The sequence below is a fragment of the Anabas testudineus genome, chromosome 18, assembly GCF_900324465.2.
Source record: "Anabas testudineus chromosome 18, fAnaTes1.2, whole genome shotgun sequence".
Lineage (NCBI taxonomy): Eukaryota > Metazoa > Chordata > Actinopteri > Anabantiformes > Anabantidae > Anabas > Anabas testudineus.
This window is the reverse complement of record NC_046627.1, coordinates 23,530,775-23,544,533: the sequence shown is the minus strand read 5'-3', so window position 1 is coordinate 23,544,533 and position 13,759 is coordinate 23,530,775. Positions and strand designations below refer to the sequence as shown.

The window sequence follows — 13,759 nt, the reverse complement described above, 5'->3', positions numbered from 1 at the left end:
TGAGCTGAGGATGCCATTTGGATTAACAGGTGGACAAAAGTCAATGAGAACTAACACCAAATATTTAGACAGCTAATTACCCTTATCCAACACATACCCTCCTCCTCTCTTTCTCTTCATTTACTTTCTCCCTCTGTCTCTCTGTTTACTGCTAGAAGATGCAAAATTGAGTAGAAATAGCAACTAGTACTGCAGTAATAGTTGTAGTAAGTTTAAAGCAGTGAGGGTTCACTTTAAGTAACAACAGTACCAGGAGCTCATGTGGAATAAGTTGCAGCACTTGTGTTAGTATTATTAGGCTCCTAATTCCATTAGCAGTGCACTAGTCCCAGTTAGTTTCTATAGTACCAGTTTAATGAACAGTGCAGTACTTTATTGACCAAATAAACGCACTAATACACAGAAATCAAACACTTTAGAGTTGTAAATCTTTCTTTATTCCTCTCTCCTAGTGTGTGTTACTTACACCCACACCCCACATTTTCACCCCTCCGTCCTTCCTCCCTCCCCGTTGTTTCATTTAGCACTAAGAGCAGAATAAACAAAGTGTGTTTGTTCGAGACTTCTTTATTTACTCCATCCCTAAATGTTTGGTCTGAGGCTTTAAAGCTCACCCATGTCTCCCCCCTCCACCTATTTTAAATTTCTTTCTGACCCAGAGTAACGACTCATGTCAGACCCGTGTTATTCATAGCTCCCCTCATGACACCAGCAGCACTGAGCTTTAACTCGTCTGAGTGCTTCACGTGAGAGAGTTAAAGTCCTTGAAATCTCACGTTGGGTTATAAGAGCCTCTGATCCCTGATGGTTAGACTGCAGTCACTTAAAGGTGCGATTAAACCAGAGCTCTGTGTGGATTTGCACTGACTTTGGTTACAGACTAACTTGGTTGGAGTCTAAATATTAAATCCCTGTTTTCACGTTTCTTAACTAGGATTCCTTTAAACTCAAACACGGCACGGTTAGATAGTGTATTAAACTTCATGTAATTTAGATGACTTGCGATATTTCCAGATGACATCATCTGGAGCATGAAGTTTTTCTTTTTCTAAACATGTTAAAAAATGCTTCACATTGGAAACAACAAACACAGGTAGTCCAACAAGTCCAACATGAGCAAGCACTAGAGAAAAGAGGAGAAACTCCCCCTAGAGGAAGAAACCTCCAGCAGGCTCAAGTTATTTGGCCATCTGCCTCGACCGGTTGGAGTGAGGGAAACAATAAACATTAAAACAATAAACAAAATGTACAACAGGTGAGTGTGGGACAGAAGTTGTAGTGTTACCTTCACTTGTCAGTGTTAGAGTTTTCTGGAACCGTTCTGCTGCTTCAGTTTACTTCACTAGGAACAATGAGCACATCTTGTGTTTTATCCTCATTTCTGCCATACTGTGGAACAACCTCTGGTCCACCCCTTCGTTATGTCACTGATGACTCCCTCCGCGCTTCTTTAATCTCATTCTAACAACTCCACATTGTCCAAACTCTTGTTCTAGTAACGGGAAATACTGAAAACAACATTTCTCTACAAGGGATGTGAAATGTTCTACTAAACAACTGAATCAGCTCTTTGTTAGATATGTCAAGCTGGATGTAAGCTGCAGCCACTAGAGCGTCTGTATCTCAGCATCTGTTTTATCTTGTTCTTCTTCCTTGACTCTTATTGTACAGAAAGGTTCTTTTTTCAATCTTTTGGATCTTACAGAGTGTTTTGTTTTCCCAGAGGCCGACACCAGAGAGATATGTCTGTCTTCATCTTTGCCACTGGATGGTTTTCACACATTTGCTTGTCTGGCACTCTGTGTTCTTTGTGTTTTTGGCAAGCTGTTGTGTTGTGTTCACATGTTAATGGGAAAGTCAGACGTCTGGAAGTTTGACATAAAGCACCAGATGATTTGTCAGATCATTTAAACCGAACACTAACAAGGAACAAATCGATAAATTATCGTGAAACATTGATGGAGGTTTGCATTTTTTGCAACGTAGAGATTGACTTATCATAGTATATAAGTGTTTACTGAAGTCCTGCATACGTTGTTAACTTTTATATCACCTGCTTTTGAACTTGGATAGCATGATAGTTTTTCCTGTGAACGCCTTTCTTAGATTTTGTTTGTGTGTGTGTGGCTGTGAGTCAGTGGGCCACCTGACAAGTCCACCTACACAGAGCAGTCATGCTGTCCTCTTTAAGTCCCTCTTTTTCTCTCTTCCCTTGTTTTTTCTGGCCTCTTTTACTAAAAGTACCTAATCTGTTTCTCCCAGTTTTTCTCAGGCAACGGGAAATTTGCAGCTTGAAGGAAACACAGAGCTCTGCTCGGGGACAAAGTGGAATGAGACGAGCAACAAACTAAGCGAAACAAAACAATAAATTCAACTGAAGAAGAATCAGAGCAAAGATATAAAGAATACAAGGGATATAAGGCTGAAATACATCACTTCTCTCCTCTGAGCTGGAACATTTATTGTTTTGCATTCTTTCTTTTAAAAGAGAACGAGAGAGAGAGAGAAAGAGAGAGATGTGAAACAGGCAGAGGATTTTAATCTGTCTGAGATCAGCAAGGGATCTTGATCTACAGATGTCTGCTTCTTCTTCTTCTTCCCTGCTTAAAATACAAGTACTGAGTATATAGTTGTTTTCCACCTTCCCTGACAGCACTATGGACTAGTTAAGCACGACCGTGAGCTGACTCATGCTTCTTTGTTCAGCTCCTGTTCATTATTATTATTTGTTTTGTGTCCACTGCCTGTCTCCTGTTACTGTAATTCTGATTACTGATCAAAAGTAATTCTGATCTTTCATGTCAAAACCTCATAGTGATAGTGGAAAAAGTATGTGAACTCTTGGAATTAATGACTGGTTGATTCCCCCCTTGGCAGCAATAACCAGGCACTTCCTGTAGCTGTAGATCAGACCTGCACATCGTTCAGGAGGATTTTTAGCCCATTCTTCCTGCAGAACTGCTTTAGCTCTGTCATGTTCTTTGGATGTCTCGTGTGTTTTTGTTCAAGTTGTTGTAACAGCAACTCTGTTGGGTTGTAGTAGTTCAATGTTTTACCTACTGTAGACTTATGAACACAGATTAACCAGTTCCAATGATGCCTTTGGCTGTCACTCTGGGTTGTTTCTTTACCTCATTAATGAGTGTTCAATGTGCACTTGGGGTTATTTTGACTGGCCGCATACTTTTTGGTAGAGTAGCCACAGTGTAGATTGTTTGCCTGGTGAGTTTCTGAAGTTCTTGACATCCCTTTGTAACCCTTTCCAGCTTTATGTAAATCAACAATTGTTGACCATAGATCGTCTGCAGGCTTCGTTTGGCGAGACATGGCTCACACCTCCAAACAAATTTTCTTAACCGATGCTAACGCCTGACTCCAATAACCTTTTTTAAGGTAATTATTCAGAGGGTTCACATACTTCTTCCTGTCACACTGTGAGGTTTTTATAATGTAAAGAAATATAAATATTTATACAAAATTTTTTGGTTTATATATATATAATGATGTAATATTGATTTGTAGATAAACAGGAAGCAGAAGGAGGAAAAGGCCGTGGTGACTTGTGAAAAAGCTGTTTTGGCTGCTATAGAAATAGAGATGTTGTGTGCATCTTAACCACTCAGCCACTAGGACACATCGTGCAGCTTAACAGTCTAGATCCATCACTTCCTTACGGTGGATTTATATGCTCAGTAGGAACAGAACTACTGATGTATTGAATGACAGCGATGTCGACAAATTGGTCTGCTTTTAGTCCTTAAAGAGCTCCATTAAATCAGCCTCCACCATTCCTTTGCACCTTATCTGTCTGTCCATCTCACGTGAGCCGCCAACACCATGTTTGGCCAAGAGAGGCTGATGGGGAGGTCGATAACACACAAACACACACACAATCATAGTGCCACTCACACAGATTTGTGTACTTAACATGTTTGTGGCTGCCTATTGATGAGTGAAAAAAGCCATCCGAGCTTTTCAGAGAGGCAGAAATCTGTTTTGACTGCTTCTCTTCATGCATTTGAGCTCACATTCACACATAGACACACACTCACACACACACTGCTGACTTGACCTGGCGTGGGAGGGCGTCTGGTTCTCTCTTCTTCCCCCCTCCTTTTCTCTCTCCCGTGTTCCCTCACCATTTGCAGTGCTGCCTCTTCCATTCTGGTCACCTGTTTCTTTCATCATTTCACTGAGGAGGAAACAGGGCTTCCCTAACAACCACAGGGGAACAAGCGTGGGCCAGTGGCATGTATGTGTGTGTGTTTGTGTATTTTGGAGCATGGTTGCTGTTTCTTTACCTATTTTAGATTATACAGTTAGCACGGTACATTTAGTGTACAGACAGCTGTTCTAAATCTTTGGTCTGCTCCCGTATTGCCACCATCATTCCTCGCCATGTTGGTATGTTTACACTCGGACGTCCTGAGTCTTTCTCTCTGGATCAAACCTTTAAAGTAATGTGATGGTGTTGGACTGAATGTACATGTACATATGAAGTACATAATATGATTACTTTACTTTTCTTACTGCCCCCAGCTTCGTTAGGAGCTCCAAATCCTGTCTCCACTCAGGTTGTGTTTTAATACATTTCTATATTAAAGCAGTTTATGAGAACCCACCCTGTCTCAGTTTGATCCATAGTGAAGATAAAGTAAAAGTTCATTTCCTCTTATTTCTTTCTCTTTTCATCTCCGTCTTTCCATTTCTTTTCTTATTCTGTTTCTTTTTGACTCTCCTTTCTTTCCACCGCCTCTCTCCTGCTTCATTAGATCAGAGTCAGGTCAAACCCTAATAACTTGTACAGTACATGCAGTAGTCACAAATACTGTTTGTACTTTACACTAAGCTGTACACCGCTGTGTGTGTTGGTGTGTGTGTACGTAGGCAGGGCCTGGTCTTAGTTAATCCCAGGTCAGTGTGCTGGCTGGTATGTGGCTAAGCCTTTAGCCTTTAGCATGCATTTGGGGGATAAGGTTCAGCAGCACTGAGCAAGGTGCATGTTTTCGATGTGTGTGTGTGTGTGTGTGTGTGTGTGTGTGTGTGTGTGTGTGTGTGTGCGTGTGTGTGTGTGTGTGTGTGTGCACGTGTGTGTGTGCGTGGGGTTATGGTGTTTGTTGGAGCATTTTTCGAGCAGCTTGATTTTATTTAGTCATCCATTATTTGTTTGTGAGATCATTTTCTCTCTCCTATATCTAGTTTTAGATCTTCAGATGTGTGTTTTGTTTGCTGACATAAATTTCGCCCATGTTTCCTCACCACTTGTTTTCCTCTCTTTCAGTAGTAGTGTCGGCTCTGATATTTTCTGTTGCTTTGCTCATCTGCAAAGCAACAGGAAATATCCGACGTAAATTAAGATAATGTCATTTAAATTCCTATCTCAAGGTTGAGGTGCTTCCTCTGGAAATCGTCCTTTGCTTTCTCTTTCTCATTGGAAAACAAAACAACAACCAGACAGTGAAGTTGTTCTGTGGCAGAGAGATGCGTTTGTTGTCATTAGAAGTTGGTAAAGTCAGGATATTTAAGAGAGGCAGGCCGAGGACCTGCTGTGACCTGCCTGTTCCCAAGATCAGATGAGACACCGGGACTGGAGAAGCAAGAGGGAGCATGTCTCAATCAACTGCAGCTAAAATCACAGGCAGCTACTAAAATGCAAATGTTGCTCAGTCACAAACTAAACAGAATCACAGCCGGATACATGCCCAACAATTAAACAATTTCCCTCTGGCATTAATAAAAGTTTTTCAAATCTTGAATCTACATGTCCTTGAACCCTGACTTTACTAAATAGTACTGCAACATGTGGATATCATTGAGTTTTTAATGCAGGGACATGTGTTTGGGATGTTGAATGGAAGCTGTTTTGCGCTTTCTTGGTACATTTTTCATTTATACAACAGTATTTCTGAAGGCAGGTCTACCATGTGGCTGAGATGCTTCATGCAGATTGTGTTTTTAATCCTTTACCTTTAAGACCGGTTCCACTGGTGTTACCGCCCTCATGTGGTAAATACCTGGAATTACAGCTGGGGAAGTTCTGGTGTCCAAATACTTTTGAACACCACATTTTCACATATTTGAGTTTCCAGCAGAACCCTCAGTCCTAGACCAGATAAATCTCAAAGCACCTGAGCAGGCAGAGGACTCTGCTAATCGTTCTTCACATCACAAACACAGTCATGTCGAGTCTAAATGCAAAACAACGTACACAGTAGAGCGGCCATGTGTTCCCCTCCTCTCTGAATCTCAGATACAGTATCAGGACGTCCCGTGCTATCTTGTTTTGTCTACAGCAGAGGCTCCTGGGTAAATATTAAGGTTAGACTGCTGCTCATCCAAACACTGATTCGCCTCCTGTAAGGCAGGTTTCGGTGCTTAGTAGCCCGCGGAAGTACGGAGCAGTTTGCTTGAAGGTTTATACAGGTGGAGACGTCTGATATGTTTAAAGGTAAATAGGGTCGTTTATTTTCTCATGATTTGTTTGAAATGATGTTGTTGAGATGAATCCTCTCATAGCTGTTCTTCCTTCAAATCCTGCAAGTGAGGGGTTTCTAAAGACACACGATCCATTTGTTTCACCTCATGCTGTGACCGCTGGACTGAAACACTCAGCACAGTTCATGATCATATGAAACAAACGTTCTTTGTTTAACTCCAAGTGAGAGAGGACTATACGTTTGTCTGCTTTTGGATGTGTCACCTCTTTGACCCTGAATGCATCGTTGCCATGATGATATTAACATTGTGATTTAAAGCATATTCAGAAAATGAGGGGGGTACACTCTCCTTCTTCTCCTCACCTACTTACTCTCTTTATTTTACTTCCTCTTTACTTTCCCTTCTCTCTGCTGTCATTCTTCTTAGTTAACTTTTCACTGCTGTCACCCGTGCTCCCTCCCTCTCTCCTCCTGCTACCTGCGTTCACTCAGTCTATCCCCGGGCTGCACATATCCAGGTATTCAACTGGCAAGCTCCGCCACTCCCCTATCTAATTTCTTGTTGCCTGTAGCTACGCTGCACAATGCCAAGTGGTGATGTATGTGGAGTGCTGCAGAGAGGCTTAGATACAGGGCATGTTTGAACCTGTGTTTGGCAGGACTGGGCCAGGTTGGGCAGGGCTTGGCTAGACGGTGGGTTGTCCCATCGCCTGGGGGAAGGAATTCAAGTCCCTCGAGCTTACAAGATCCACGTGAGGGCATTGTCTGGTACAAACACTGAGAGAAAGAGATTCAAACAGCTCTGTAGATGTACAAAAAGTGAGCAGAAAGGAAGTTTATATGAAACTGTAAAATGGTTTAGTATTTACAGAAGCACTCTAAGCGTTGTTTTTGGTCTCTTGTGAAGATGGAAATTTTCTAATTCTGGGACGGAACAGATGCAGAACATCAGTGAGAGAAATGCACAATGTGTGATTTGACTTGTGTATATATTCACCTCCACATGTGGATGGGAAAGTTTGAAGACTGCCAAACAACAGAAAATTGGCTTCACGGTTAAACTGTGGAAAAAGTTTAATGACCAGCGTGAAGCCCTGTAACAGAAAGGACCCAGGTTGACTTCCTGCAGCTGTCGCATGTCCTGAAGTAAGACTCGAGCCTCCATCTGTTCACAAGTTGCAAGATGAAAAGTGAAATGAAAGGCATGTAGAGGATGAGATTGTGTATTTACAGGTGTAGTAAGAGTTAGTAAAAAGAGGTACGTCACAGATCCAGACACATCAGCTGCTGGATCAACTTTTGCCTGTTTACATTGTTTCAAAAGCATCAAATGTGCATCACAGGGGAGGAAGAACGTCCTAATTTAGGCACGTCTTCAGCTTCAGAATGATCAGGACGTCCTGTCTGATTCCAGCCCTTAAATTGATTAGATGATTTTATTAAAATAAGCATTTCCTGTGTGAATAGAGGAAATAAGAGCGGAGAGTAACTGTGTTACTGAAGCAAACAGTGTATCGTACAAGCCTAAATAGATCTGGATGGGGTGCAGAGATGTTGGTCATCATTTTCTCTCTCTGCGGGTATCTGTGATGTGGAGGTGACAGGGGTCAGTGTTCATTAAACCAAATGAAAGAAAAGCGTGTGGCACAGTGGTTGTATGTGTGTGTGTGTGTGTGTGTGTGTGTGTGTGTGTGTGTGTGTGTGTGAGGTGTGGGCTCATCAGTCAGGGGGGTCTGGCTCGTTCAAAATGACAGACAAACAGATATTTAACACAACTAACTCTCTTCTTTACCACATACATCCAGAACTGGCTATGTGTTAGAATATGGTTATGTGTGTGACGTGTGTGACCCCAGAGTGCATCTGTGTGTGTGTGTGTGTGTGTGTGTGTGTGTGTGTGTGTGTGTGTGTGTGTGGTTTTTGTAGTTTTTGCTCACGGCTGAGCTGCGATCAGTGTTGAAAAACAAGAGTACAATCAGGGGGTTTCACAACCGTGTGTTTGTGTGTATTAATGCTGTTCAAAAGGAGGAAATACTTCATAGGCTGTTTACAGATGTGCACTGTTTCCATGCTGTATAGGTGTGTGTGTGTGTGTTATCCAGGGCAGGGCAGTGTGTATAGGTGTCTAATCATCAGTCTTTGATGAGCGGGGGAATTCCAGTCTCGCCAGTCTAATCCCCGGGTGCATGCCTTCCGCTTGCTCCCCCTCCTTCTCCTCCTCTTCCTCCACCTCCTCCTCAACTCACCCATCCTCACCTGGATCACTTCTCCATCACTGTGCAAACGCCCCTTTCCTTTTTGTTATTAATGCAGTTTGTTTTTGCAAAACCTGGAACAAACAGGAATTAAAGGTTAAGAATCAGGCGTGATTGTGTTATATCCACCTTTAGTACAGATACACTGCAGGATTTTACGATTAAATGTTGTAATGTAGTAGCTTTTTGTTGTAACTCACCTTCTCTCAGGCTGCTCTGTATGTCTCTTTCTGTCTTTTAGATAGACAGTTTAATTTATCATAACTGTAACATGCACATAATCATCTAAAGCGCTAAAAATGCAATGTAGTAGTCATAATTACAGTTGTATTAGCATTGTGTTGCTTTTTGTGTTTTAAACAAGCACAGTAACATTTTCTGTCTTACACTAAAGCCATGCCCTTTAGCTATACATACTGAATACTATTACTACAGTATGTGAAACATTTTGCTACTTGATGCGTTTGTGACTTATTAATTAGCTACAATAGATTTATTATAAACATGTCAAACATGACGGTGCACGTCATGTTTTGTAGTAGCAAGACAATGTTGGAACTAAAAATGTAATATAAGATTGCTTCAGATGAGCCAAACGTGAAACACATGATTGCGCTAACCGCTAATTATGTCTCAACATTTTTCACATTTAATTAGAAAAAGTTTCACAAACATCATTCAGCCACAGACTCAGCACCACCCGGTGGAAAGATGAGAGATCTGCATAATTGTAGTATTATTTCTTGGAAGCAGTTTGCGCATTTCACGTACAAACAATATTACATCAGTCATACACTCTACAGAGTGTCAGATTTTACAGGCTGATCAGTGGACCACCTGCTTGTTTTCACACTCACAGCAGTTTATTAAACAGTGGTCACTACTTTCTTCTGTCCTGCCTGTAACTGCCATGTGTCCAGGCTGCTAGTGAGCATCTGCGAGTGTTCGAATGCCTTAAAAGAGCGACGGAGCTCTGTTGTCTTTTTCTAGATAAACGCAGGTCGAGCGGGCGAAAAGAGGACGAGGAGCAGAGAGGACAGGAGTGAAAGTAAAAGAGAGAAAGAGAGACGGAGAGAAGTGTGTGAGCTGCAGGCCTGGGCGTGGGAGAGCAGACTGCATTGAGCTGAAGCAGACCAGAGACTAATCTGGAGATCCATGGCTTAGAAAAACACCTCCACACATCCACACACGCACACACTTGACTAACCCATGAGCAAGTGTACTCAGGCATGTGTGTGTGTGTGTGTGTGTGTGTGTGTGTGTGTGTGTGTGTGTGTGTGTGTGTGTGTGTCTCTGTCGATAACCCCTTCACCCTCATATTGGGCATTTACTGCCATCCTCTGACAAACTGTGGATATTTAAAAAAAAAAAAAACAAACATCAATAACGATAACATGTTAATATGAGGAATCAGACCGTCGACCCTAACTGTGACCAGAGCTTTGCTTTAGGCCTCTGAGCCTTGCAGGAAGTCAGATAAGCCACTGGATACAGCGCTGTGGCTGGCAGCTGTTTATCAGAACGCAGATCTGCACGGTGACAGAGGATCTTAACAACCTGTCAGTCTGTGGTTAACACCTGGTTTATAACAGCAGCCGCACACGCACACACACACACACTCAGGAATGTTAAATGTCATATATAAATATATACATATGTACACACTCTCTATTAAGATGGTGTGTGCAAACACAAGCCATGTGCAGTACTAAATCATGGTGATGATGTCAACACTGTACATTGAGCTTTCGCCTTTTTTTTTTTTTTTTTGAATTAATCCTTCAGTCTAAAAGATTTCAGAATATAACGTCAAAGTTTCAGTGTGATGTTTTTAAATTGCTTAATTGCAGCGTGTTTGTGGTCGGTCTCGTCTGATGTTGACCCTTCTTTCCCGGGTCATAGAGAGTTTTATGACGTTGTCAGCGAGAGTGCAGAGAGGCCTGCAGGGAAGCTGGTACTGTAACTGTAAAGTGCTGAAAGACACATGGAGACACGTCCTGTGGATCTGAGAGAGTCTCTGTGTCCAGGTACTGCTGCTGGATATGATTTGGTGATCGGCTGCTTTTACCTCCGACTGTCTTTAAAGTCGTAGAAGTGTCACTGTTTTTTGTTTAAAAAAGTTGTTTCAAGTCCAGTTGACTTGATGAACCGTGCCACATGTGTTGATGTTGTTGTTGTTGTTGTTGTTGTTGTTGTTGTTGTTTTTCATTGATCACCACACTGTGCACATTAGCCATGAAAACCATCAACCCAGCATATCACAGCACAGCTTTTACAGACACAGAAGAATGCTGACTTGCCCGCCCGTCTGTGTGTTCTCTCTCTCTGTGCGCTCTGTGCCTCTCTGCCTTTCTCACAACCTGGCTGCCTGGCATGCGTGCAGTCGATGCCCGTCTGGCATTCACTGTGTCAACAGGCATGGGGAAAGTTAATCAGCAGATTGGCACTCCCACTCCCTCCATCCTTCTCTCCCCTTTTTTTTTCCTTCAACCAGCTTCTCCACTGTGTTCTCACGCTTCCCTCTTAAAATTGAAATCAGTCGAGCTAACTGGTTATCTCTGTTGACAACTGAAGCATTTTTAAGAGATACTTTTGTTTTATTTTAGATTTAAAAAAAAATAAAACTTGTTGTTTGGTCCTCGGTGACCTTAACAAGCATAAACAAACCTACACAACCGACACTTTACCTCTATGGGAAGAAAAGCATTTTGCAGCATGCATGAGTGCAGCAACACAATGACTGAGAGCCCTCTAGTGGTTTGTGTTCATACAATGTGCGTCAAATTATGATGCTCAAAGTTCTCAGGAGGCCGCAGCAGTATGTTCGGGCACAAATGTAGCTTTATTTTCCGTTGGGTAGTTTGCACAATGTGTTTTTCATGTGAGAAAGGGAACAACATGATGCAGTTTTACTGACTACACAAATTGTTATGGGAGCATTTTGCCTTTACTTTGAATAACACGGACAGGAAAGTAGGGATGGGGATGAGAAACAAGGAGAAGCAACTGGTTGGACTCCAACAACCTGATAAAAAGGTCAAATAACACAAAACGTTGCAGCAAACGCGCTCATGTGTCTTTTGCACGTTCTTCAACAGGCTTGCCACGGATGTGTGGGATCCAAATGCGACTGCAGTGGAGTAAAAGGAGCCAAGGTAGAAAAAAATGACACACACGCACACACACACACACACACACACACAATGTGTCTTTTTCAGTTTGAGGCAACACACAAACACATCGTGCACAAGACCCATTAAAAACATTTGGGCTTGATAATTGTGCATGAGCTCAGATAATATTAATGAAACATATAAATGTTAGCGCCCACGGCACATGACCACTACTCTGACTTTCTGTGTCTTTGTCCTTATGTGCAGGGCGAGCGGGGTTTCCCAGGGCTCACTGGACCGCCAGGAATCCCTGGGTTCCCGGGACCCGAAGGGCCAATTGGACCCAGAGGAGAGAAGGTGAGTTTAGGGTCTAATGTTGGATGTTAGATGTGTGTGTGTGTGTGTGTCAGTGTCAGTCACTACTCAAACAAAGACTCTAATCGAAGCAAGGTCTCCTTCATCGAGTGAAAAAATCTGAGAGGTATTTTGAGTCGGATTTCAAGGTTTCACTGCTACAGTATTTACTCTCTTAGTCAAAGATAACTGACTGTAGCTAAACCCAGTTGATGTTATCTTTGTGTCATTCTTCCTCACAGGGTAGCGATGGTCCTGAGGGTCCAGGTGGTCCAAAAGGAATAAGAGTAAGTTTTTCACTTTAGTCTTTTTACTTGTTTTTGAGATATTCTCTTGCAAAAAAGCTATTTTTGCTTCACTTTACACTAAGAACCTCTCTCTTACCAGGTTTACAATAGTTGTTGGGCTTTTTCTTTTATTTAAATTCTGGCATTAAAACAGCACAACTTAAGTTTAGTTGTGTTTGTTTGTCCGTCCTGTTGATTCGAACCATTAAGGCCCCTCTGCATTGAGTGATGCTGAGTTGTAATACCCTCCTCTGACCAGCAGGTGTCCACATTTCACTTTATCTCGAGCACAGTCAGCTGGGTTCTCTCTGCTTGACATGCTTTTTACTTTAAACACAAAGTTATGACTTTTAATATTTCTCCTTGTAACAGGGGCCTCCTGGATTGCCAGGATTTCCAGGAACACCAGGACTTCCAGTGAGTTTTCCTTGATCTCATATTCGCTTAGAGTTTGTGACTTTGACAAAATGAGCATGTTTGATGTAACTTCCTATTAACTGTTTCCCAGGGTCTGCCAGGACAGGACGGACCTCCAGGCCCGAGAGGAGTACCAGGTTGCAACGGGACAAAGGTATTATGTGATGAGATTTTTTAATTTTTTTTGAAAGTACAAAAAAAGCACTGCGAAGGAAACCTTTATGGGTTTAGGGTGACAAAAAATAAAATAAAATAAAATGAACACAAGGTCCAATTACTAGCTTTTTGTTGTCATCTTCTTGTTGTCAAACTATTTTTCCAAAGTCTGGAAACAACTTTGCAATCTGAACTTTTATGGGCTGTGTTTCCTGCTTCTTCTTCCTCCCAGGGTGACAGGGGATTCCCAGGAAGTCCAGGAATCCCCGGACTTCAAGGAATACCTGTGAGTTACTGTGATGAAGTTGATTCTCTGACTTTTCAACACATTCATAATTTCTCTCTTCCTTTAAACTTGTTCCTTCTCTTTTTTACTTCGTAGGGTCCACCTGGTCTGCCAGGACTAAAGGTAAGTGTGATACTGAAAGGAGAAGAGTCACAGTGCTCTGTGCGCTGATCCTTCAGCGTTTTCACCTATAAATATTATTTTCTCATGCAGAGGAATAACAAGCACAAACATTAAAGCTGATTTCATCTTCAGTATGCAGAATTACCAGCTGCTTTAGTACTGGATTAACCTTTTTTAGCTCAGAACTACGTGAACGTGATTTCTTGACATCTTCCTCACTCTTCTGTTAACTTTGTTGCAGATGTTAGGGTGGCATGTTAGCTTGACCTGACTTACTTCACAGAGTTTGGTTAAATCATATAATTGACATCCAGCACTTAGTAATTAATAA

The 13,759-nt window shown here is 42.0% G+C and overlaps 1 protein-coding gene across 2 annotated transcripts in view; it reads left to right on the top strand.

Annotated features, from left to right (window-relative positions):
* The window catches only part of LOC113157634 (collagen, type IV, alpha 5 (Alport syndrome)), a 40,508-nt gene that overhangs the window by 4,130 nt on the left and 22,619 nt on the right, over positions 1–13,759 (top strand). For both annotated transcript variants that reach the window (XM_026353223.1, XM_026353224.1), the window contains exons 2-8: positions 11,791–11,847; positions 12,073–12,162; positions 12,402–12,446; positions 12,819–12,863; positions 12,955–13,017; positions 13,252–13,305; positions 13,402–13,428. In XM_026353223.1, the coding sequence (XP_026209008.1) occupies positions 11,791–11,847; positions 12,073–12,162; positions 12,402–12,446; positions 12,819–12,863; positions 12,955–13,017; positions 13,252–13,305; positions 13,402–13,428 (381 nt within the window). The remainder of the gene's footprint in view (positions 1–11,790; positions 11,848–12,072; positions 12,163–12,401; positions 12,447–12,818; positions 12,864–12,954; positions 13,018–13,251; positions 13,306–13,401; positions 13,429–13,759) is intronic.